Below are 22,715 nucleotides of genomic sequence, written 5' to 3' on the forward strand. Positions count from 1 at the left end.
CCTGATCTTGTCCCCACCCCTTACCTATCCCGCATCTCCATTTGTCTGCAGACCACATAATACCCTCTGGCACTTCTTCCTCAACATTTATTAGCTCATGGTCTTTTCCCTCCAAAGGGTAAGTTTCATGAGTAAGCTTACTTTTATTCCTTGCTGTGTTCTCTCATTTGGCAAATAGAAGTGCTCAGTACGTTTCCATGAATGAATGACAGGTCCCTTCTCAGAGTAGAAGCCCGTCTTCCGAGTGGCCTCAAGGCCCTCACTGACCTCATCTCCTGCCATTCCTCCTGCTCACTCTCTCCTGCCACTCTGGCTTCTTTCCCGTTCCTGGAACACTCAAAACAAGCCCCTGCATCAGGACCTTTGCCCCCGTGGCTCTGTCTGCATAGAATTCCTGCTCTAGATATCCCTCACAGCTCAAAACTTCACCTTGTGGAGCTTTCCCACCACCCCAGTGTACTCTGCTCTCCACCGCTTCCGCACTCTGTTTCTCCAGAGCCTGTACCAGCATCCCTCCTGTGTCCCTCTCCCAGAACGTAAGCAAAGGTAAGCACCACACAGCAGGGACTTGGTTCTATTGTTCAGTTCATTGGCATTACCCCCAGCACCAGAAGCAGTGCTTGGCATATAGTAGGTGCCCAGTAAATATTTGATGAGTTTTTTACAAAAAAGTCTGGAAGGATATAACTAGTAATTTAACAGTTAGCTATCTCTGGGTATCATGATGACTTCACTCCTTTTGCATAGCTGTATTTTATAATGCTTAGTATAATGGTGTCTTTTTGTCATACCAGTTGTATAAAAAAGGTTTTATGTATGTGTGATTTTTTTCTCCCTCTCAGATAGGAGCGTGCTGCTACGTGGAATGTTCAGCTTTAACCCAGAAAGGATTGAAGACTGTTTTTGATGAGGCTATCATAGCCATTTTAACTCCAAAGAAACACACAGTAAAAAAAAGAATAGGATCAAGATGTATAAACTGTTGTTTGATTACGTGAGAAACATCTTCAGTGGCCGAGGAAACTGTCCATCTCTAAGAAAGCAGATGAAATACTACAGCTATCTCTAGACCTCTCATCAATACTGAAGCAGTTCAAAACTTGAAAGAAAAAAAACAACCCTGTCCTCAGCATTCTATCAAGTTCATTGAGAATGTTTCTTAAAGGTCCAAGAAGCAGCAAACCGCATCTGAAGTCACAATCTATTATAAATACTTTATTTCAACTAGAAGGTACAATCTCTCAGGGGTTTCATAGTTTAAAAAGCTACAATCACATCATGTAACTACATAAAACACAGTGCTCTAGATGGAACTGCCTGGCTTACACCATACACATTTCTGCACAGTCTTTATGGGATCTGCAAAAAAAACCCAACAAAAAACCCCCCAACTTCTTCCTTTGTTCCAATTAATTGGTCTTGTATGTAAGTTGCTTTCTATTCCAGTATATCCAGAGTGGTGAAATAACAAGGCCAGCCACGTAGCCAAAGGTCGCTCCCAGTGTGCAGGAGATGGGCCATACCTGAGGAGACAATGTATGAGATCAAAAGAGAACAAATGTTTTATTATTACTTGAGCACAAGTTTAGTGTAACCTAAATATTTCTATATTAAAGCTTAGTGTGCTTTCTTAAAGAATGCCAAAAGTGTAATAAGGTCATACCTGCATTTATCATGAACACTAGAAATGGACATGTTTTAGTTAATGTGCATTCAGCTGTAACAAGGCTTCTGGCAACTACAGAGTTAGTTTGATGCTCCCCGAACTGCATGGGAGACATGCTAAAATTACAAACTAAAATTCCGGGTCAGACTTTGCCATAACCTTGGACTCAGTTTAGCTCTCTGAAGTTGGTAATTTGGTTTTTGAGTTTCCACCTTGGCCTGTATTGTGTATCAGATGAAATGAGAAGTGCATAGATGGTCAAACCACACGCAACTTTAAATTGTGGTAAAGGGAAAAGACCTAGAGCTCGAGCATGTCACATGGAATTTATGACAAAGCAACTGCTTCCATCAGAAAACGGATGTCACCTTTCAGATACAGTATCGGAACCATCGCAGAAGTTATTGAACTACCAACTTAAGTCAAACACCTAGAGTATAAGTTCAACAAAACACTGGCTTCTAGACACCCATTGTTTCCCAGCCAAATTGTAAAATGTCAATAGTACACGAAGCCAGAAGTAAAAATACCGTTGATTTACTCCATCCACAAGCAGTGCACGTTGCTCCCTAAGTGAAAGGCCCTGTCTTAAAGGAAACTTTTTCATGTTATCTGTGAAGCATACCAGAGCCATTTCTAATCTTTTTGGGGGGAACAGGCTATAGAACTGTGTTAGAGGTGAACCATCTTGATTACTAGTTCTGTTACCTAAGCTTCCTTGGTTGGTCCGCTGTGGACCTGCCTTACTCCAAATGCCGTGCAACAGACAGTAACGTTAGGCAAAGTTTCAGCGTGAACAAAGCAGTGCAGTTCAGAGAGAAGCATATGTAATCCATACATTCCCCACCCCCCGCCTTTTCTACATTTAAACTCGCAGTTGCCTACATTATGGTTTTATGTCCTTGGTGGGCTCCCGTTAATTTCCATGACTTGAGCTTATAGCTGTGTCTATTGCACAGATTGGGTAATGAACACTAAACTTTTATACTTGAAAATGACAGCCTTAAATACTCATCAGTCACAAATCTAGGATGGACTGTATTGTATGTGAGCTTTGTAGAGATTTTTTTAAAACACAAGCATCACGTTCCCCATTGAAGAGTGGAGAGTCTCCTGGATAACTAGTCAGGAGCGTTCTCTGAACCGGACAGTGGATATCTTCTTTCTCCCAAGAAGTGGTTCGCATTAAGTACCATGGCCTTATTTATGCTCAAATGGAATCTTATGTAACGTTCTCATTTAATTTTGGTCTGCTGTATTTTTAGATAAAATTGAAAGGAACTGTGTAAATCAATCCATATATTAGCTAAGTTGTCCAACACATGGTATAAAGGAATTAAGACAGTAAAGTATTATACATTTCCAACTTGTCTTTGGGGGTTTATGGGAATTTTTTTTTTCTCAAATTCACATCGCTGAAACTCTTCATACTTGCCTAGCCAGTGAGAGCTAAAATCTAGAATGCGTCCAGTGCAAGAGAAATGGGTAGGAATCTGGAAACACAGCTCTGGTGGCGCTTGTTTCGTGAACGGGCCTCAGTTCCCTCATCTATAAACATGGAAGATAGAACAGATGCTTTCCCGTCGCACTCTCATTTATCAACTCCTGCGATTCCCTTTTTACAGTGATCACAGTTGGACATTACCCTCTCAGCTTCACATTCTTCAGACGGTAAAAATCCTGGACATAGATGATCAGAGCTCAGAGCAAAGATGATTGGATCATCTGAACCCGAGGTGCCTTAGGTGCTCTGTTGACCTTGATGGGGTTTGGAGTTTCCCATTGCTTACTGAGAGCCTTTTCATTGCTTTGGCTCTTCAGTATTTCTTTTTGCAAAATCCTTCCTGCCACTTTAACTGAAAACCAAAGATTTGTTTTCTATTCATACGCAGATTGTAGAAAATTGCCTTATTTTCAGAAACGCATCTTCATTAAAGGCTTAGGTCTCAACAGAAATTCAGACTAGTCACTGGAACAACTAGTTCAAAGTAGTGAAATATCTGGGAAATAAAATACTTCAAAAATATCTTACTGACGTGAGTTTTGCTAGTGAGTGCAAATGAACTGCTTCAAACAAGGTCACGTATGAATGAACTTATAGTTAATATTTTTATATATATATACAAAATCAGTTCTGAAGTTCTTAAAAGTAATTGTAGAGGCTCCCTGAAATCTTATTTAATACTTTGCTGACTTATACCTTTGTTCTATTTCTAATGGTACATTTTAGGTTAGCCTGTTTAGAATTACCATTTCCAATAAGCAGAGCCTGCGTTACGGTTTTATTGTGAACTATCTTACTTATTTTAGACATTGCTTCCATTTGATTTTTAATTATTAATTTTTAAGTTCCAAGTTAAATACTGGTTGGTTGGTTGTTGCTTTTTAAGTGATTCTTACTTTAACAGTGTCCCATCTTAACACATGGGATTAAAAATAAAATACCGTGTATAGTTTACTATCTATGTAAAGCACTGCACTTCTTACCGTAGTAGTTTTTATCTAACACCCTGTGTAAACATCTGGGATAATACTCTTTCTCTGTTTCTCGTGCTCTGAGTCTGCTCATCGGCCGCCAAGTGTTGAGCATCCGCACTTTGTTGTAAAGCACGCTGTCCAACAGTAGGGAGAACGGGAATCCCAGCCAAATTCCAGTGTGGGTTACTACATTCTATCTTAATCACTTTGTAATTTCGGTGTGGCTTTTTGTTTCTAAACGCATACCTACATTCACACACACATTCTTTCAACAGCTCTGTACTTCACCTCCAGTGGAATGCCAAAAATGAAATAAATATTGGTTTAAAAGTTTTGTCTAATGAGGGGTTAAGTCTTCTTGCAACACTTGCTATTATTAAACGCCTCAAGAAATCCATGCTGTCAGCAAATTAAAATGTTGCACTGGCTTTGAAGATTGTTTCCTGGTGATGGACCAGGCTTTCCAAAGTGGTCGTTAATTGTAATGCAGTCCCATTTTAAAGAGAATTTCTCTATACAAGGGTAACTTCACTATGTTGTAGACCAAGATAGGGAATGAGGAAAGGAGTAGTTGAAGGGAGTGGGGGGAGGTTGCCCACTAATAATTTCCCCCTCAAGCAATTTCTTACCAACCTTATAATTGTTTAAAAAAAAAAAATCAAACTTATGCTAGGGCAATAGGGTTCAGATTGACTTGTCAAGCAATCCTAGCTTAACCGTGTATTTCCATAATTAGACCCTGAAGTTTATATTTAAAACTATTTGCTTGTCTCATATAGAGATGTTTCTATGTAAGATTCTTCAGGTCGGAAGGATTTAGTCAGAACCCCATGGTATTATCTATTGAACAGACGATTCAACTGCCTTGCTACAAATATTTCTCCAAATTACAGTAATTTGTGATGGCTGTACATAATTATCTTGTTTTGTTTAAGGAAAATAGAAAACTCAAAGACATTCATGTAAAGGAAGTCCTTCACAAGTCTTTGCCACCAAAATGACGGTCATCTTTTTTTCCAATTTTTATGAATTAAAAAAAATTTTAAATCACAAAATAGAAGAAAAACCCCCACTGAGTAACAGAAGATAATAAGAACGCAAGTGGGTAAAACTGTTAAAATTATTGTTAAAAAGGAAAACATTAAAAAAAAATGAACAGCTACATGTGAAGAAAGTATCTTGCTCAGCGTACTATTATCCTTTCTCTGTATCAAATGACTCCTTATATTTTCATCACTTAAAAAAGTTCAGTGTTCTCTAAAAACAATCAGCATCAACAAAGGCCTAATATTATCGGTTCTGGGTACATGGCATCCGGAAATAAATTATTTCTCCATAATAAAACAATTTCATCCTACTAAGTTAAAAAAGCTGAATAAATAATGGGGTCATAACTATTTTCTCTGTTAAACACATGATTACTTCTGGTTGAAAGGCATTTCAAAATTACACAAGCTTATTTCCACCTGAAAACTACACCACTCTCTTCTGATAGAACTCTGCTTACATTTTAGGAAAGGAAAATGTACTAATACGAGTATATCTGTGTAGTGTTTGATGTTTTTCAAAGCATGTTGAGTAGTACATTAGAAGAATTAAGAACACTGATTTTTCTATTAGACTGGATGAGTCTCAGCTGTGCCATTTGTTAAACATGTGACTCTGGGCAAGTCACCTAACCTTTGGGTGCCTTGGTTTCTCATCTGCAAAGTGAAGGTCATCATAAAACTCACCTCCTGGGGTCGCTGCAATGGCTACATGAGATAATGCACTGTGTACACGTACAGCCGTCCTGGTAACAGGATCTGGCATGTGGTGCGAGTGACCAATACGTGTGAGCTATACTTGATGGTAATCTTAGTTCATATTCCTGATCGGTATATACAGGGTGGGGCAAAGGTCAGTTTACAGGTGTTCTATGGAAAGATAACAATAATTAATAAATAGTGACACAAGAATATACTTCTGTGTACTCACAACTATAAACCTACTTTTTCCCCACCCTATATAAGTTGTTACAATATGGCAAACCATCATTCCCCAAATTTCTACAGCTCAGATTTCTAAAGCTGCTCCTATTAAAAATCCTGCCCAAGTAAGTACTTCAAAAATAATTTTTAAAAACTTCATCTAACACAATTCATGTTTCCTTGTCAAACGTGATCCATATTATATATATAAAGTGCATATAATTTTAGATTCACAGACCTCCAAAGCCCAACTATGGGCTGCTGGTTAAGAATCCCATCACTCTAACAGGTATTTTTATTAACTGTCCTAGTTGGTCCAAGACATATCTTCAATGATGTAGATGGTATTAGTTTGTTAATCGGTGATTCAAGAGTAAACAGTTTAAATACACTTTGCTTAATTATAATATGCACACTATTACATAGGTCCCCTTGGTGTATATTAAGTGCAAACAGACTTTTAACCTGGTCATGTCATTCCAGTGACAGCCACGCGCTTTTGAGACTGTAACAGCCAGATCGGCATGTCACTGTGGCAGTATGTAAGCTGCCATAGGTTTCCTAAAACGATCATCAGGCATTTATTAGATAACTATAATTAGATAATTACGATTTTTGTTGAACTTCCTATTTTACTTGGGAACTTTGCTTCTCCGGGAAGGAACACGGGGCAGTGGAAAGGGGTGATCGGAGTTTGCGGGCCAGGACAGCCACTTGCTGGCCATGTGACCCTGACCAGGTCACTGAACGTTGAAGCGCTAGTTTCCCAATGTGCAGAGCAGGAATAAGCAACTCTGGTACTTACAACATGAGGATGTTGGATTAAGTGAAGTCATAAAAGCTGTGCAGTCCCATGCATCAGTATCATTTTGTACATTACATGTTCTAATGTGAAAAAATTAAACTTACATGATCACTAACGTATTTCTTTAGTAACTGACACCGCTAGGTAATAATTAGAACCAGCAGTTTAGAACAAATAAAATCGTTCATGAGTAATGTTACACCCTGCTGTAGGAACTATTCCCTTGCCCTTGTAATATAATAATTTTTAATGCATATGATTCACATGAAATACCTAGAGAGTACAAAATTTATGAGAATACACACCCCATTGTATTAACCAGATGCCGCTCCCCTGAGAAACAGAAGGGGATTCCTGCTCCCAGCGCTGTTCTTCACCATTTTAAGAAGCATAAGTACAGAAATGGGTTCTACACCAACGCCTGGTGGACACTGGTGTCACTCTTAGAGAGTCTCATGAATGACTCCGTAACTACTTACTGAGCGTCCACTATAAGCCAAGTAGTCCAGGTACAAACGAAGATTATTTAATTTGGGATATATTTTAATAAACTCATAAAATACGTGTTGCAATATAATTCTGATTTTTGGAGAGGTATATGCAATCACAGATACCACAGGGGAACCGACCTGTCTGCAGATCAGAACACCTGGAACAGTCAGAACAACTCATCAACCATTGGGGTTACTGGCTCTTTCAGATGAAGAAGGAAGATAAAACCCAGGCAGCCATTTCTAAATTTCTCACAGCCACTTAATTTTATTTTTATTGTACTTATCACACATTTGCATTTGCATGACAGAATTCATCTTTCAAAGCCTGCTGACACTTCTACTGGTTTTAAATGACCATTTATATTTTCCTCTGAATTTGGTTGTGAGTGATATTTTTCCAGATGTTCTTAAAGCAAATGCTACTGTCTGGTGTAGGAGCACAAGCACAGATGACCTACTCATCTGGACTCATCCCTCTGGTGGCACATCCGCACTGGTCCACGTACATACCCCGCCACTCTCCTGTGCTGACGGCACACGTGTCTGGGAGAGCCGTCAGGTGAGGTGCGTGGTCTCCAGTCTGGAACTTTTTGTCAAAGTGACACAAAAGCAGCTCTTGCCAGTGAGTTAACCTGGCTGGCCCCGTTCTCTCTCTCTGGAAGTTCTCGCAGAGCGCTGTCGACAGGACGACTGCACAGTGAACCCACCTTTGAACTCCGAAACCATTTTCTGTCAGTGAAATGTTAGTCTCCCCCCGCGCCCCCCATGCTTGCAACATGTCCTACTCTCATAAATTGGTATTTTATTTTGGTCTTTCTAAAACACTGAATAATACCTTTGGTAACGGAAATACCAAGTAACCTAAAAACAGCTACTCTTCAACAATTAAATCCATAATCGTAGTTTCAGCCCTCACTCTAGCATTATTTACAGTGATTCATTTAGTTATAATCCTGATGATCCCTAGCTTCAATTTTTGGAAGAATTATCTGGCACCTGTGACCTTAGAAAATAAATGTTTCCCAAATATTAAACTTTTAACCTAATAAAACCAGAGAAAACAAAAAGGACTTTTATATAAAACAATGCTTCATTTATCTGGTATCTGATGGGAAGAAGTAGAAATATTTAAAAATAATTTTAAACTGTTTTAAAGACAATCGATTTTGCTTAAGAAATAAGTATGCTCAGAAGAGACTGGATTATCTTAATCCCATTTTGGAGGCAGTGGCATTAAAGTCCAAAGTTTAAAGGCGTGTGGGTGGTTGGATATTTGATAATTTTTACTCTCTTCTTTATAATTATTAATATTGCTTAAACTTTCTAAATGTACACTGTCTTTATAATCAGAAAAAAGTTGTATTCATGTTTGGAAAACAGAATATTTTTAAATAACACAATTCCATTTGGGGCAAATTATCTTAAGAAAATAAATGGAAAAATCTGTGAAGATACAGATTTTGATGATAGCACTGTTTATAATAATACAATAATGGCAACACCCTGAATGATCAATAGTGAATTTGCTAAATAAATTTGGAATAACTATTTAATGGCACACTACTAAGCCATGAGAAATGAAGACAAGATACATGCATTACCGGCTCAGTGAACTTTAAAACATTACACATCTTCCTCATAGCAGTTCCTCCCCTGTGAAACCGGGACAGAAAGAACACTTAGCCCACAGTGCTCTACTTGCTCACAAGTCATACCCTATTGTGACAGCAAACGAAAACCCTGACGTTGACGAGCTTCCATGAGATCGTGTACCTCTTTTAAAAACCTACTTTGCTACATGCTTTAAGAAAATTTCAAGCTCAACATTCAATGTGGCCATCAATCGCATTAACAAAAACATGACTCGAAGATCACAGAAGCAATGAATATCAAAGTTGAAAACAGGGAATTCCTGCAACCTCTGGCCTATTTAAATAAAGACAAAACCCACGATACACACCCACAAGCTAAGCTTGTTTATTCACCTACATATGAAGAAGAAAACTGCTGGAAGGTAGAACCAGGCTGACCCTGTGGCACCGAGACCTGCTACAAGGAGAAATCGCCTAGATTCCAGGGACAGGGAACTGGCGTCCCTACCGCCCTGAACACCAACAGTTTACATGTACACGTGCGCTAGCTGCATCAGTTTTGTCATTGTACAAACATTAATTTTGCTGCGTTCAGTAGCTGAAACCAACCTGCCATGGTCTTTCCCAATCGAGCGGAATAGGAAAGGCTCCAAGCCACGCTCCTACAAAACTAGCAATTGTAGTGATCTGGAGACTATTCTCCCAAATGGATGTCACTCTGTAAAACACAAATACGTAAATCAGTGGTGGTATTTATCTGAGCTGCTGCAGAATCAAACAAACGGAAGCACACATTAACACGCACACATATTCTGTTCACTTAAAATAGTCACCTCAAACGGGCATATACTTACCATGACCTATAAACAGTTAATTGGCAAGAAGATGTGTTTTTCCGTTGGAAAGCTAACGTGCACACAGTAAAAGTCAGACAACATGGAACAGCACTTGCAGTGAAACTGAAGTCTTCCTCCTGCCCTTGTCGTCAATGCTCGTTCCCTTCCCCAGAAGCAACCACTATTACTGACTTATTACATATGTCTATCCTTCCAGAAATATTTTATGCATGCACACACTTTTGTTCAGAATATGTGCATACTTGCACATATGCACACATCCATGTATACTATATACATCCTTCAAAACAAAACCCAAAGCATCATGTTATAAACCCAGTTTCGCTGTTGTTTTCCCTAACGGTTGTAACAGTGTTCCACTGTATGGGGGGGGGGGGGGCTTCATTTATTCAACTAGTCCTTATGGTACACTTTGTTTAAAGAAATCTCTATTTGGTGGCGGATTAGACAACAACAAAACATTTCAAAAGATTCAGTGATTTTGGCTACTTTTTTTTTTTTAAACGTTCTATCCATTTATAGAGAGAGGGGGAGGGGGAGAGAGAAACATCAGTGTGTGGTTGCCTCTCGTACGCTACCAACTGGGGACCTGGCCTGCAACCCAAGCATGTGCTCTGACTGGGAATCGAACCGGTGACCCTTTGGTTCTCAGGCTGGCACTCAATCCACTGAGCCACACCAACCAGGGCTGCCTACCATTTTTATTATGTGTAAAGGTAGAAAGACAAAACTCTGCCATTCTCTTAGTAGGTCTTGATTTCAACCCGCTGTGTGGAATACCAGTTTGGTTACAGTAGAGAAAACCCCACCACAGTGCAATAAGTGGGGTCCAGATATTCAACTGCTTAAAATGCAGGGTTATTATGAAGTTTATGAAAAAGCAGTTTCAGTTAGTGTGGTATAAGGGAAAAACATCTGTTAGATGACTTCTTTCATTAGAAATAAGCCGATTATTACACCAAAATGTACACTGAATTAAAGAAGTCCCAAATGACAAGTCAGTTTATAAACCAATCCATCACCTGTCCATCTTATTAACCACCCCCCTTCATCTAAACAAGATAAGGGCTTTAGTTTGTTTCTATTGAAAATTGGGGCTGGAAGAAGGTTGGGGTCAATCATCATATATGCAAAGTTGTGTTACTACCATTCTTTAAGTAACACCTATAACTGCAAGTCAATTTTTTCAATTAGCATTCAACAGAACAGATCTGTTCCAAGGTGGGGAAAAAAACTGGCGAGTTAAACATAAAGAGAGAACTGTACTACTTGGGCAATTTAAGATTTTCTTGGGTAACTTTTGACTATAGGTGGGTGCCGAGTGTTGACTAGCTGTCACTTAACACGCAGCTCCGTGTGTTGCAATAATACATACAGTGATAGGCCTAGAGACACACAGTCTGGTAGAGGTTGAGAACAGAGTTCACTTTTTCCATTTGATATGAGTATAAGAGGAGAAGTTTGGCTGGATTTGGAAGGATGGGTAGCATTTGGTCTTGAGGAAGAAGAAAGAGTTGCATTACAGGTAAAAAGAACATAAGTAAAATCAGTTGAGGCCAAGTGGAAGAATGGGAAATAAGACTGGAAAAGTAGGTTAGAGTTAGGATTTTTTTTAAACAACAGCTCTATTGAGTATAGTAAACACTTGCCCCCAGAAAATCCTTCTCTAGCCATACAATTCACTCATTTAAAGTACAAAATTAAATGATTTTTTTTACAGATTTGGGCAATCATCACCCCAAAATGAGACTCTACCCATTAGAAGTAACTCCCCACTGCCTCTTTCCCCGAACCGTAGGCAGCCATTAATCTGCTTTCCATCTCCATGTATTTGCCTATTTAGAACATCTCATATGAATGGAATCGTGTAATATATGGTCTTTTGTGGCTTTCTTTCATTTAGCATGTTTCAAGGTTCATCCATTTTATAGCAGTATAAAAATACTTTTTTATTGCCAAATATTTTGTTGTAGGGATATACTGATATACCACTCCCCCCCGCCCAGCGTCAGTAGATGGATATTTGATTTGTTTGGCTACTTTGTATAATTTGTATAATGTAAACAATATGTACAGTAATGTACATATTGTACATTATGTACAGTGATGTACAATATTTGTGAGGACACACGATCTCATTTTTCTTGGGGATACACCAGGGAGTAGAATTGCTGGGTCATATGGTATCTGTTTAACCTTCTGAGGAAGTACCAGAGTGTTTTTCAAAGCAGCTGAGCCATTTTATATTCCCACCAGTAGGGAATGAGGGTTCCAATTTTCCCACATCCTTGCTAACACTTGTGGTTATTGATTATAGCCGTCGTAGTGGGTGTGAAGTGTTATCTCATTGTGGTAGATTTAGGGTAAGGATTTTAGAAAAGCCTTAAGTCAAACTAAAGGAGTCACTGACGGTTTTAAATCAAGGTAGCAATATGATCAGAGCCATGTTTCAATAAGATGTATGTCAATGTCTTATCTAACGTCTAAGCTCCGGGTTCCTTGGGCTAAGGGGCAAGATACACGCCTTCACATTTTTCATTGTTACGGCACGCTTGTGGCCATCTTGTAATTAAGATTAAAAAGTGCAAATATCCAAGAGGCTGTCCCCTATTTTGTTTGGGGTATCCAAGAGTGCTTACGATCTTACATATAGTAAGTACATAAAAAGTGAAACCAAGACCAAGTTCAAAAAATTTTATAGCCTGTCTTTTTAAAATTATAATTTCCTATTTATCAAACTAATAAATACCTTTAAAGTAAAAGATTACAATTAGACCATTAATAAAAATCCCTCCCTGCAGTAGACTTTCAACTCTTCACTGTTTCTCCTATGTACCTCAAATTTAAAAGAATATCCATTATGGACGGATTTTTAAAGATTTAGTTACATAAGTAACTAAAATGGAAGAAGAGGGTTTAGCACTCTTTACCCACAAGCCTGCCATCCCCCCTTCACACTTCTGACTCACAACCCCTCTTTGACTGTAACATCGCCTCCTCTCGGCCGAATCCCTAGCACTGTCTGTACAGGTTGATTATGAAAATATTCATCACAGAGTGGTTCTTACAGTAAATACAATTTTTAATTTTCCTGAGATGTTAAGCACTGCCTCTTTTTCCCCTCTATTTGCTTACATACCTGTCACTAACTCATCCTTAAATAGTCCACAGAAACTAAGCATTATTTCTAAATGCTTGCTGGCGCTCTCTTGCTCTTTCTTTTGTGGAGACACCTCACCTGCTCCCAGTCACTGTCCACACTGACTCCACTGAAATTCATTACGTCAAATATTAATTGCAATAAATAGGACATTTTGAGTGCCGTCTCTGTGTCAAGCACTGGATCAAGTACCTGAGGTGGTTCACAGTGGACACTGTGGCCTAGACTGACCATCATGGAAGCAGTGCTTGTGGAGATGGGGTTGATCTTTTTAACTGTTGGTCTCTTCATCTGAAAAGGAGACACCACACTACTCCTCCTAGTGGTGAAAGATATTTTACTGAATTCTTATATAAACTTTCCCCTTAGCCACTGAACTAGTATTAAAACCAATCCATTTTTACCATTAAGTTTTTATGCCCACATTAAGGCTAAACTACCTATTTTTTATATGTACACATTTTTCAGTATTCATATCTTTTCACTCTTAATGTCTACAGCGGTTTTTCCAATGTAACATCCACTTCAACGCAAATATGACAAAAAGAGGCCTGATGTCTTTGTCTACCCAAATGGTCTTTATCTTGGCAAGACAGCCAAAGATTCAAGAACCTGTTCAGAAATTCAATTTTTTTCATTTCATCAAAAGTGATCACATTCTCACTTAAACATTTAATCTAACAGCATAAAAGAATTAATAAATCAAAACGCAAACCTCAATGAGAAACAGAGGTTTAAGGTAGCCAGATTATTCTCCTTTAGAAGAAAGTCTGCAAATGAAAAAAAAAACCCACAATAATCATAATACAAAGGCAACAAACTGCATTAAAGCAGTACAAATTGACTATATTCACTCAGTAATAAGTGTACCGAAAAGTTGGCTGAACTTTTAAAGAAACCAAATGACTTGTCTACCTTCAATTTTCTTTAAAATAGTATTTTTTTTAAAAAAAATCTAGGATAACTTTACATTTACTTTAAGGGAAAGTCTTGTTAAAAGTGTCATTTAATTATGTATTAAATCTCAATAGTATCCCAAAGTCCTTTACTCTTGGGATATAATTCCAACAGTCCCCACAATTAAAGCTTTTGTCTTTCTCAGTCTTCAACTATTAGCATCCACTCAATTTAAGCATGCAAATAAATACATTAAAAGTTAGGACGTAATACTTATTTCACTTCAAAGTAGTACAAAACATTTATATTGATTAAATACTAAGTGAGATGTTAACCTAATTCAAAATTGGCCTGTTTATACTGGATATCTGAATTATCATATTTCAATAATAACAGAAGGGCTAGCTTTATACAAACAAAACAAAAACTGTACCATGTTTGATACACTAAAACACAGGATGAATGATAAAAATATTGCAAACTCTAAAATCTTCAATCAGTACTTTAAGATATTTTAAATTCTTTTAATTAATTAGAACTATAGCATAAGAACTTCAAATCAGAACTTTAATTTGTTGTAAATAATTATTGGGTAGGAAAACACATTCATGTTTTATATAACGTCTTTATAAATAATAGAATCCTTTGAATTTAAAGTTGTGACTCAGTATAAATAATGCTAACTATATTGCGACAATTTAAAAATAACACAAAAGTAATTGTTTTTTGTGGGTAGTTCATATTTTTACTGCAGAACCATCAGATCTTTGAATTTTAAAAGCATTTTTGCCTAACAGTGAACATTTATGAAGGCCAACTCTAACATTAACCAAGTTAATCTACTAAATTAATAATTATTCCTTAAGTTATTCAAAACTTGACATGCTCTTTATTCTAAGTGTGATGAGAGGGTTAGGGGAAAAAAGGGAACAATCACTGGTGTGTGGTGGAGACGAGAAGACCTAAGTTCCCCATAAGAAAGTTCAAGTTAATTTTACATGCAATGAACTGAGAAACGGTTCCTCCTTCTCCGTGAGTGCCTGCGCCCTGCGCTCCTTGTTCTGCTACCTGAACCAGGAAGAGGCACTAAGACAAACCGATTGGAAGTATGAAACATAAAAACGCTCCACGGCATGTGCTAGTCCACTGGACAAACATTTCTTGAGCACTTAGTATTTGATTTCACTCAGTTCTGACAATAACCCTGTAAAGTACAGACTAGTATTATTCTACCAATATTACATATGAGGACCTGTCAAGTTAAATAGCTTACTAACGTCATTGGCTGCTACGTAGAGAAGACAGGGTAGGAACTCGTTTTCTGACCCTTGATTAGTGGAGTCTTTTAAACTTTTCTATAGCATCAGATGATCCGGATTCAAGTCCCAGCTCTACCTCTTTTGGCTATTGGGCTTTGGCAAATCACTTAACCTGTCAGCTTTCCAATAGCTTCGTCTAGAAAATGGTGAAAATAGGGGTATCTCACCAAATTGCTGTGAGGATTAAATGCTATAACATATACAGGGTCCAGCACAAATAACACCTCTTTTTTATTACAAAATCATAAGCATGTAATTCTGTAACACAATAATATCACACTCAAGCACACCATATGATATTTTAGGTGAAATGTTCAAATTTAAACTATAAATTATTATACCCATATTATTACCCTACCAACCACATTCAAGCAGGCGTTACTTCTGCCGGACCCTGTATAAAAATGCTTCAAAAGTTACTGAAGTGTTTTTTGCATATTACTATTTCATGCCATGCACTGTGTGATGTTAAATAAAATGTTTTATAACAAACCAATTATTTTTAGCCATAGTTTTCTAGCAACTGAACTGTTCTCTGACTGTACGTTAGAAATTTTAGAACGATATTTTTGTAGTCTACTCAAATTTAGGTGGCATCAGAGAAATCTAACATTCTTGACACAGGTCTAACTTTTCAATAACCAAAAAGCAAGTTTAAAGTAAGTTAAGTATTGGCAAAATCTAAGTAATTTAAAATTTGCATTTTGACTATGTAGTACATTAAAACGGTCAAATGCAAAAGATACCGAAGGGTGGTCAGTGGAGAGTCTCCTTATCCTGTATTCTAGCTTCTCAGACCCCTCTCCAGAGCCAACCAATGTTTTATCAGTTTTTTATGTGTTCTTCCGAAGATATACAGCTGTATCTATTCTCTCCTGCAAATTTTTACATAAGTGGTAGCATCCTACACACATTTCTCTACCTTGCTTTTTTCCACTAACAGCATTTCAGTAAATAAAGACTTGATTGGTTTTTTTTACAACTGTATCACATTCCATCGTGTAGATTAAATTTCATTTGATCCATCTCTTATTAAAGGACATTTAGGCTATTTTCAGAGTTTCAATGAATAATCTTCTACAGTCAGTATTTTGTCGGTATGCCAGTATATTTACAATAAAACCCTACTGGAGCTGCCGGCTCAGAGACGGGTATTTGTAATGGTAGGTCCTACCGCACTGCCCTTCACAGAGTCCGAACCAGCTCACGTTCCCACTGGCACTGCCAAGGACACTGTGAAGACAGTGCAAAGACAACACACACAAAGGGTGAAAATATTTGCAAATCATGTACCTGACAAGGGACTTGTATCTAGGGTATACAAAGAGTTCTTACAACTTAATAATAAAAAGACAAATAACTCAATGAAAAAATGAGCAAAGGATCTAAATAGACATTTCTCCCAGGAAACTACAATGGCCAATAGGCACATGAAGAGATACTTGACATCATTAGTCAGTAGGGAAATGAAGACAAATCACAATGGAGTAACACCCCCCACCCACTGGGATGGTGATAATCAAAAAGTCAGACAAACAAGTGCCGGCAAGGATGTAGGGGAACTGAGGCCCTCATACACTGCTATGGGATCGTAACTTTGGAAAAGAGACTGGCAGTTCCTCAAATAATTAAACATGGAGTTACTATATGACCCAGCAATTCCACTCCTAGGCATCTACTCAAGAGAAATGAAAACATAAGTCCATATAAACACCTGTACACAAGTGTTTATAGCACCTTAGTCACAGTAGTAAAAAAGTGGAAACAACCTAGATGTCCATCAATTGATGAATGGTAGTATATGAGGTCTCTCTGGAAGAAGTCCAGCCATTGTTAACATAACAAGAATGGCTTGCGTGACATTGATGTAACCTGGCAACCAAGGAGAGTGGACAGGAATGTACATGCTCAAACAATGACATCTTCACTGTACTAGTCAGTGGGTGCAGCAGATGCTGTTTAGTGAGCATGTGTACCGTGTGGTCATCACATTCAAAATGAGTGACTAGAGCAATGAATCTGCATCAAATCTTGCACTAAGCGTGAACATTCCTCCGTGGAAACCATTCAGATGATTCAGAAGGCTGCAACTATGGGCAACGGGTCATTGGCAGCTTCATCACAGTGAACCTGCTCACGCATCACATCTGTTCAGTTTTTTGGCAAAACATCAAATCACCCAGGTGACTCAGCCTCCCTACAGCCCTGACTTGGCGCACTGTGACTTCTGGCTTTTCCCAAAACTAAAATCACTTTTGAAAGGGAAGAGATTTTTCAGACTGTTGATGACATTCAGAAAAATACAATGGGGCAGCTGATTGCGACTGGGAGAACTGGGTGAGGTCCCAAGGTGCCTACTTTGAAGGGGACTGAGGTGCCATTGTCCTATGTACAATGTTTCTTGTATACTGTACCCTCTTCAATAAATGTCTCTATTTTTCCATATTACATATGGCTGGATACCTTCTGGAGAGACCTCATATATCCATACCATGGATATTATTCAACCATAAAAAGGATTTAGTACATGCTACAACATGGATGAACCTTGAAACATCAAGCTAAGTGAAAGGAAGCCAATCACAAAAGATTACATATTATATGATTTCATTTTTATGATGTGTCCAGAACAAGCAAATCCATAGACAGAGTAAACAGTTCAGTGGTTACCTAGGTCTGGGGAGGAGGGGATAAGGAAGTGACGGCAAAAGGGTACAGGGTTTCTTTTTAAAGTGATGAAAATGTTCTAAAATTGACTGTGGTGATTGCTGCATTAAAAACCATTTAATCGTATACTTTGTATTATATCTGCATTACATCTCAATACGGTTTGAAAAGAGGCTGCTTTCCAAACAAAAGGTTTAGTGGAATTCTACCCTAGAGAAAAACGCATAGCTAATCTGGCTGAAGTAGAGGGAGGGACCTGTGGTTCTGCCTGCTTGGATCCCTCTCAAGCGCACCCCCCCTTCCCTCTCCGCAGTCCCCAAGTAGGGTGGGCCCTGAAGGTACCTCCGAGAATGTACACTGCTGAGAAACGCTCATGGAACAATCTACTAATTTCCATGAATAGAAAAATACGTTAATTTTTTTTTTAAACTTCAAACATCACTGCCGTATGAAAGTACAACTTACCCATTTCTGCTGAAAACTCTCAGCCATGCTTTGACGTTCGGTCCTAACAAACACAAACAAGGCACAGTAGTAAAAGTAGACAAAGTAACTGCAAATAAAAATGTTTCCAACACCAACCTATAAAAAGAAAACTTCATTAATTTTTTAAAAAGTGTAAAAGGGACAAATATACACACATACATAGTTTTTGTTACTTAGATACACTTAATATAAAAATATTTTCTTGTATTTTACTTTGAAAGGTAACATGAGTCCTACCAAAATGATGACTATAAAAAAAATATCTAGCAAATATCTGGCTCTAATGATAAGAGGTCCAAAGTGTTAAATACCTTATGATCCATTTTGTCCAAGGCAAGATACCCCATTTCTAGATCATTAACTTTCTTCCTCAATAATCTCTGGAACTTTCTCTGCAACCAGTGGTTCAACTTTAGCTTATATCAAAATAAACATTCTTCCTAAGTAGTCTCTGGAACTTAGCTTTATCAGAGCCACTTAGAAAGCTGGATAAACTAAGGATGGGGGACCCACCTCTAGAGTTTCTGAGGCCTGAGAATTTGCATTGCAATACAATGCTGATGCTGGTTTTAGGACCACTTTGAGAACCACTGCTCTAGACATTCATTCTACTCTGAAATGGATTGGATAGAAATCCGTTTACCATTACAAAGGTCTTATCCTCCCTTCTCTAGAAAAGAATTACCAGTTAATGTGCATATATAAAAAACTACATATAAATATGTAACTATATACATAACTTGTGTGTGTTTACACATAAACCACTCATTTCTCCATGACCATGAATCATTGCTAAAGTTTCCCAAACTATAATAAATGTTATATAAAAAATATTCATGAGTTGAACATTCATTAATTTAAAATTGGTCAGTTTTGAAAAAGGGTTGAGTTAAATTTTACCTTCAAACTATAAACGTTAGCAAATTAAGTATTTAAAGACAGGAATCTATTGACTTTTCTGAGAAAATTAACTTTTTTCCAGCACTTCGGAATCACACTTCCTAAGAACTGATATGCTAACAGTAGCTAACTTATCCATACTGCCACAGTAAGTTCCCTTAGAGATTCTAAGGGTCTTAGAATCTCTAAGACCCTTAGCTGTGGTATAGCTTCTCATCTACACGTCCCATCCCCACCCCAACCTGCGACTGCGTACTAGAAGGCTAGATAATAGGAGACTTTGATGAATTAAGTTATTCCTGTTTTAAAAGAATAGCACTGTAAGGAAGGGCAATGTCAGTATCCTCCCATGATCTAACAATCAAACACACCAGTCTTTCTCTAACCATCAACAGAATTAGCCCTTTGTTTAGTAAACGAGTGTTTTAAAATATAGTGGCCTTCAGGTTGGGATTTCAGACTTACTCTATTAACGGTGCTCCATACAGAACAAAAATTACATGAAAGAGGAAACAAGACATAAGAAAGTAGATACAGCATTTCAAAAATCTGGTTACCTAAAAAAGAAATGAATAAAGACTCAACAGAATGCCTAAAGGACATTAAATGTTTCCATTTTAGGTACAAACATAACATTCTCATGTGTGAACAGTTAAATGTTCCCTGGATTTGGAGATTCTGAATTCAGATTATGTCTTGTGCACTGAGGTGCACAGCCCTGTAAAAAAGGCTGAAGACAAGTATCACCCCCCCACCCCCACCTCATTCTACCAGTCCAACTAGCACTACAGTCAAAAAGCACTTCTGCTCCTGTGGTATGTACTGAGATATGTTGTTAATCAGTATTTATGAACTGTTCACCAGTAACAGACTGCTAGAATACAAGAAAACACAACACAGGCCTTATTATGTGATGATACGTGAAATATTTGCTGTATTATTTACTGAAGACACCCTAATTACACAATTAATGCCTGGCAAGGATCTATCGAATGTGAGCAGGCTTCCAGCAAGTAACAGGCTACTAATTTGAAAAAAAAAAAATCAGGTTCTCTTTAGTCACTGGAAGTAATCCAACTTAGTTCTTGACTAATGCTTTATTTTTCCATTAAAAGAAAAACTCCCTCTATCCAAAAATCAGTTACCAAGAAATAAGCCTTACCTTGTGTGATGAACTTCTTTTAGTGGATGCATTTGGTTTCACCACTAAATATAACACTAGATTGACCGCAGTTACAAAAACAGAACAGATGCACAACCACGTCAAGTGTGTTTCCAGGACTGAGAAGTTCTCCAAGAAGAATGATGGAATGAAGATGCTTAGGATGATTGAGAATATGCATAACAGATGGGTGTACAGTAGTCTCTTGATATCAGTATTTTTCATGGTGTATTCTTGAGTGGCTGTCTAATGAAAAACAAATTAAGAAAAGCATATGCAATAATTACTTTTTCCATTGTTCTAAATGTTTCAACACTTAAAAATAAGTTATGACCCACAGTCAATCTTCCGTGTGCTGGCTTCAGAATATAGGAAGATGCATAATGTAAATGCACATGTGGACAGTAGTATGGTAAACAGCTCTCAGAAACTATAAAGGACAAATTTCTTAATTCTAATTTCTCAAATATTTGTGACTGGGTTCTGCAAAACGGTCCTGTGCCAGGACCAATTAAGCGATTCCTTTTCCTTTTCTTTTCTTTGCCAAAATCTAAGGTGAAAACAAACTACAGGGATTAATGATTTGCCCCTGTTGGAAAATGTACCTATGCATTCTAGAAACCCCATGAATACAGTGTAGCTAAATTGTTGGCGTTTTTTTACGTGTGGATCCTTGTCTAACATCACAGTAGTTCACATCTTCTTAGCAAATGCCAAGCGACACCACCAAGGGCACACACTTAAATACAACAGTGGCCAGTGTAATCAAGAGAGTTCAAACAACATTATGCTAAACGAAGGGATTCTAGTGCTGCAGAAATACCAAAAGGACAATTGTTTGTTACAGGAGCTAGATTACAATCAAAAGTAAAGCATAAATGGCAGGAAAGAATGTATCTATAAAACACACACATCTTTATAAATTACCTAGCAGAAAGCTTATATATAGCACTAATGTTAAGTAAAGGTCTTATTAAAGTAATAGTCCACATGTAACTGTGGTTATTCCAGGAGATATATATATATATATATATATATATATATATATATATATATATATATATATATAATCACACATACACAGAGGGGGAACCCAGTAGCATGCTTTATCCTAACAGCTCTCATTTAATTCGCACTATAATTTTCAAAGGCAAACATTTTACTGATAAGGAAACAGGCTAAAACAGGTCAGGGAACACGTCCAAGGTTCTGAGCTTCCAATTGCTAAAGCTATTTCAAATAAAAACACACACTAGGGGGCAAGAAGGAAGAAATGAAAAGTTTCTAGGCTCAGCTTAGGGGCGGGGAAGCAGATCTGCAACACTCTGAACAGACACCCCTTCGCATTTTTTTCTGGACTTCCAGAACCCCAACTGACATAAGCAGCCTGGGATATAGTACAGTGAGGAGTACCCAAACTCAAATGTTTACTGAGTCAATGATGAGTCAAGGAAGGAAGGAAGGAAGGAAGGAAGGAAGGAAGGAAGGAAGGAAGGACGGGAGGGAGGGATGTACATGGGAACAAAGGAGAGTGGGTTAAGTGTTTGCCCCTCTTGAGATACCAGCCCTGTGTTAGGCCCCGACGGGCAATCTTAAGAGGACACCATCAGGCGTCCGCTAGGGGGGCTACGACCCCGGCGTCTGCGGTCTGACCTCGCTCTGTCCCGCGGACATTGTGACGTGAAAGAAGGCCCTTCTAAGCGGCTCCCGGAAATTTCGCGGGAATCGCTGAGCCGTTGTCTGAAGTCCCACCCTAAACCGGGTCACTCCGGGACTCTGCCCAAGCCTCAGCCGGTCTGAGTGCGGGCAGCGGGCGACGTGCTGAAAGGCATGAGCAAAAAGCACAGGCGTGGAGACCAGGAGAAAGGAAGAGGCAAACACAGAAAGTCCGAGGGATGGCCCACCCAGGGGGCAGCCCCTGCGTTACGCCGCAAGAATGGCGCGGGCGGTGCGGGGGCACAGAGGCTCGTGGTCATCTAGGAAGCTGGCGCCGCTTGTTTGCATCCCCACGAGGCCCGCGTGCCGGAACGTTCGGCAGGGCTTACCTAACACTCCCGCCCATAGAAAGGAAAGGGGGGAGAATACTACCTCCCACGACCAGGTGCGACTCACCCCCGGACCCTTCGCGCACACGCAGGCTTATGGGGCGGAGACCCAAGGCCGCACAGCCAATCGCAGAAGTGAAGGGGCGGGCAAAAGAAGCAGCCCCGCCTTTCTGCTCTCGTCCTTTCCTCCTTCGGCTTTCCAGGTGTAGGATAGGCG

The 22,715-nt window shown here is 38.7% G+C and overlaps 2 protein-coding genes across 6 annotated transcripts in view; one reads left to right on the plus strand and one right to left on the minus strand.

The window, feature by feature from the left end:
* Positions 1-4,485, plus strand: part of RHOQ (ras homolog family member Q) — a 39,853-nt gene extending 35,368 nt beyond the window's left edge. For both annotated transcript variants that reach the window (XM_024552854.4, XM_045189469.3), the window contains one exon: positions 843-4,485. In XM_024552854.4, coding sequence (XP_024408622.3) covers positions 843-998 — 156 coding nt within the window. In that variant the 3' untranslated portion in view covers positions 999-4,485. The remainder of the gene's footprint in view (positions 1-842) is intronic.
* On the minus strand, positions 1,193-22,699 carry PIGF (phosphatidylinositol glycan anchor biosynthesis class F). 4 transcript variants are annotated; one of them, XM_024552852.3, is made up of 6 exons: positions 22,566-22,699; positions 20,454-20,699; positions 19,757-19,848; positions 18,371-18,487; positions 9,615-9,723; positions 1,193-1,523 (listed from the first exon to the last, which is right to left on the minus strand). In XM_024552852.3, the coding sequence occupies exons 2-6, from the start codon at positions 20,676-20,678 to the stop codon at positions 1,410-1,412; spliced, it is 657 nt and encodes a 218-aa protein (XP_024408620.1). In that variant the 5' UTR covers positions 20,679-20,699; positions 22,566-22,699; the 3' UTR covers positions 1,193-1,409. The 4 variants fall into 4 exon arrangements, with proteins under 4 accessions (XP_024408620.1, XP_024408619.1, XP_045045406.1 ...); XM_024552851.3 differs by having other exon boundaries at positions 22,499-22,586; XM_045189471.2 differs by having other exon boundaries at positions 22,542-22,578.
* Between the last annotated feature and the right edge of the window lie 16 nt (positions 22,700-22,715).

Source organism: Desmodus rotundus, chromosome 5 (genome assembly GCF_022682495.2).
Source record: "Desmodus rotundus isolate HL8 chromosome 5, HLdesRot8A.1, whole genome shotgun sequence".
NCBI classification, from domain to species: Eukaryota; Metazoa; Chordata; class Mammalia; order Chiroptera; family Phyllostomidae; genus Desmodus; species Desmodus rotundus.